This window comes from Geospiza fortis, unplaced genomic scaffold (assembly GCF_000277835.1).
Source record: "Geospiza fortis unplaced genomic scaffold, GeoFor_1.0 scaffold3185, whole genome shotgun sequence".
NCBI classification, from domain to species: Eukaryota; Metazoa; Chordata; class Aves; order Passeriformes; family Thraupidae; genus Geospiza; species Geospiza fortis.
Window position 1 is genome coordinate 2262 of NW_005055881.1, and position 1881 is coordinate 4142.

Consider the following 1881-nt stretch of genomic DNA (forward strand, 5'->3'; position numbering starts at 1 on the left):
TCCGAGAACAGGATCACAAAGTTCTCCTCCCCCTCCATTTCCCCTATTTTTACCCCAATTTTCCCCCGTATTTCACCGTTTTTTCCCAATTTTCGCTGTTTTTTCCCGTTTTCGCCGTTTTTTGCCCCACTCGCACCTCGTGCATGGTCAGGTCCGAGAACAGGATCACGAAGTTCTCCTCCACCCTGACGATGAGCCCGGTGTCGCCCTCGAAGCGCCCCGCGATCACCTTCACGTGGTCGCCCATGCGGAAGTACTTGCGCAGCTCCTGCGCCGGGAACTCCAGCATGTCCTGCGAAACCCCCAATTCCGGCGTTATTGCCCCAAAACGCGCCGCGGGCGGGGCCGCCCGGCGCTCCCCGCACCTTGAGGTCCTCGTGCTTGGGCATGATGGTGATCTTGTTGCCGTCCACGCTGAGGATCTTGCCCTGCAGGTTGATGAGCTCGCCCTCGCACACCTCCACGTTGTCGCCGGGCTGGAAGTTGTGCTCGCGCTCCTTCCCTGCGGCGGTTTTGGGGTGAGTTCCGGCCGTTTCGGGGCAGCCTGGGCGCAGAAATCGCGGATCTGCCCCCTCACCTGTGCTCTCGGTCACCACCTCCAGGTCGATGCCCTCGGGTTGGTCCTCGAATTTCTCCAGCTCGGACAGGGTGGGCTTGACGCCCTCCGTGATCTGGGTTTGGGGCAAAATCGCACGGTTTGGGGCAAAATCAAACAGTTTGGGGCAAAATCGCATGGTTTGGGGCAAAATCGCATTGTTTGGGGCAAAATCAAACAGTTTGGGGCAAAATCGCACGGTTTGGGGCAAAATCCCTCGGTTTGGGGTAAAATCAAACAGTTTGGGGTAAAATCCCTCGGTTTGGGGTAAAATCAAACAGTTTGGGGTAAAATCCCAGGGTTTGGGGCAAAATCCCTCGGTTTGGGGTAAAATCACTTGGTTCAGGGCAAAATCAAACAGTTTGGGGTAAAATCAAACAGTTTGGGGTAAAATTCCATGGTTTGGGGTAAAATCAAACAGTTTGGGGTAAAATCCCTTGGTTTGGGGTAAAATCAAACAGTCTGGGGTAAAATCCCTCATTTTGGGGCAAAATCCCACGGTTTGGGGCAAAAACGGGTCTGGGGCTGGACCGGGGGGATTTAAGGATCGAACTTGTTGAGTTTGGGTTCAAACTTGTGGGATTTGGGTCCAAACAGGTGGATTTAGGGCTGGAACAAGTCGATTTGGGTTTCAAAAATTATTCCAGGTTGAAATCCTGAAATGGATTTTGAGTAGAAGACGCAAGCTTTTGGTTCAAACAGGCAGATTTGCGTCGGGACGCAAGATTTTGGGCTGGAAGAGGTGGATTTCGGACGGAACAGGCCCTTTTTGGGCTGGAAAAAGCAGATTTTGGACAGCACAGACCCATGCTGGGTTGGATAAGGCCCATTTTGGGTGGGATTTTGGCGTTTTTGGACTCACCACGGCTGACATGGCGAAGCTCTTCTTGTGGCACATTTTGGGTTGTTAGGAGCAGATTTTGGGTGGGATTTTGGCAGATTTGGGCTCACCACGGCTGACATGGCGAAGCTCTTGAACAGGAAGCCCTTGCGGCCCATTTTGGGTGGGATAAGACCCATTTTGGGTGGGATTTTGGCGTTTTTGGGCTCACCACGGCCGACATGGCGAAGCTCTTCTTGCGGCCCATTTTGGGTTGTTAGGGGCAGATTTTGGGTGGGATTTTGGCAGATTTGGGCTCACCACGGCTGACGTGGCGAAGCTCTTGAACAGGAAACCCTTGCGGCCCATTTTGGGTGGGATAAGGCCCATTTTGGGTGGAATTTTGGCGTTTTTGGGCTCACCACGGCCGACATGGCGAAGCTCTTGAACAGGAAGCCCTTGCGGC

General features: G+C 53.5%; 1 protein-coding gene across 1 annotated transcript in view; it reads right to left on the minus strand.

Moving 5' to 3' along the window:
* SUPT5H (SPT5 homolog, DSIF elongation factor subunit) overlaps positions 1-1881 on the minus strand; it is a gene marked incomplete at both ends in the record, with an annotated part of 5703 nt that overhangs the window by 2257 nt on the left and 1565 nt on the right. The window contains 4 exons of the mRNA XM_031065860.1: positions 137-292; positions 366-502; positions 578-671; positions 1838-1880. Coding sequence (XP_030921720.1) covers positions 137-292; positions 366-502; positions 578-671; positions 1838-1880 — 430 coding nt within the window. The remainder of the gene's footprint in view (positions 1-136; positions 293-365; positions 503-577; positions 672-1837; position 1881) is intronic.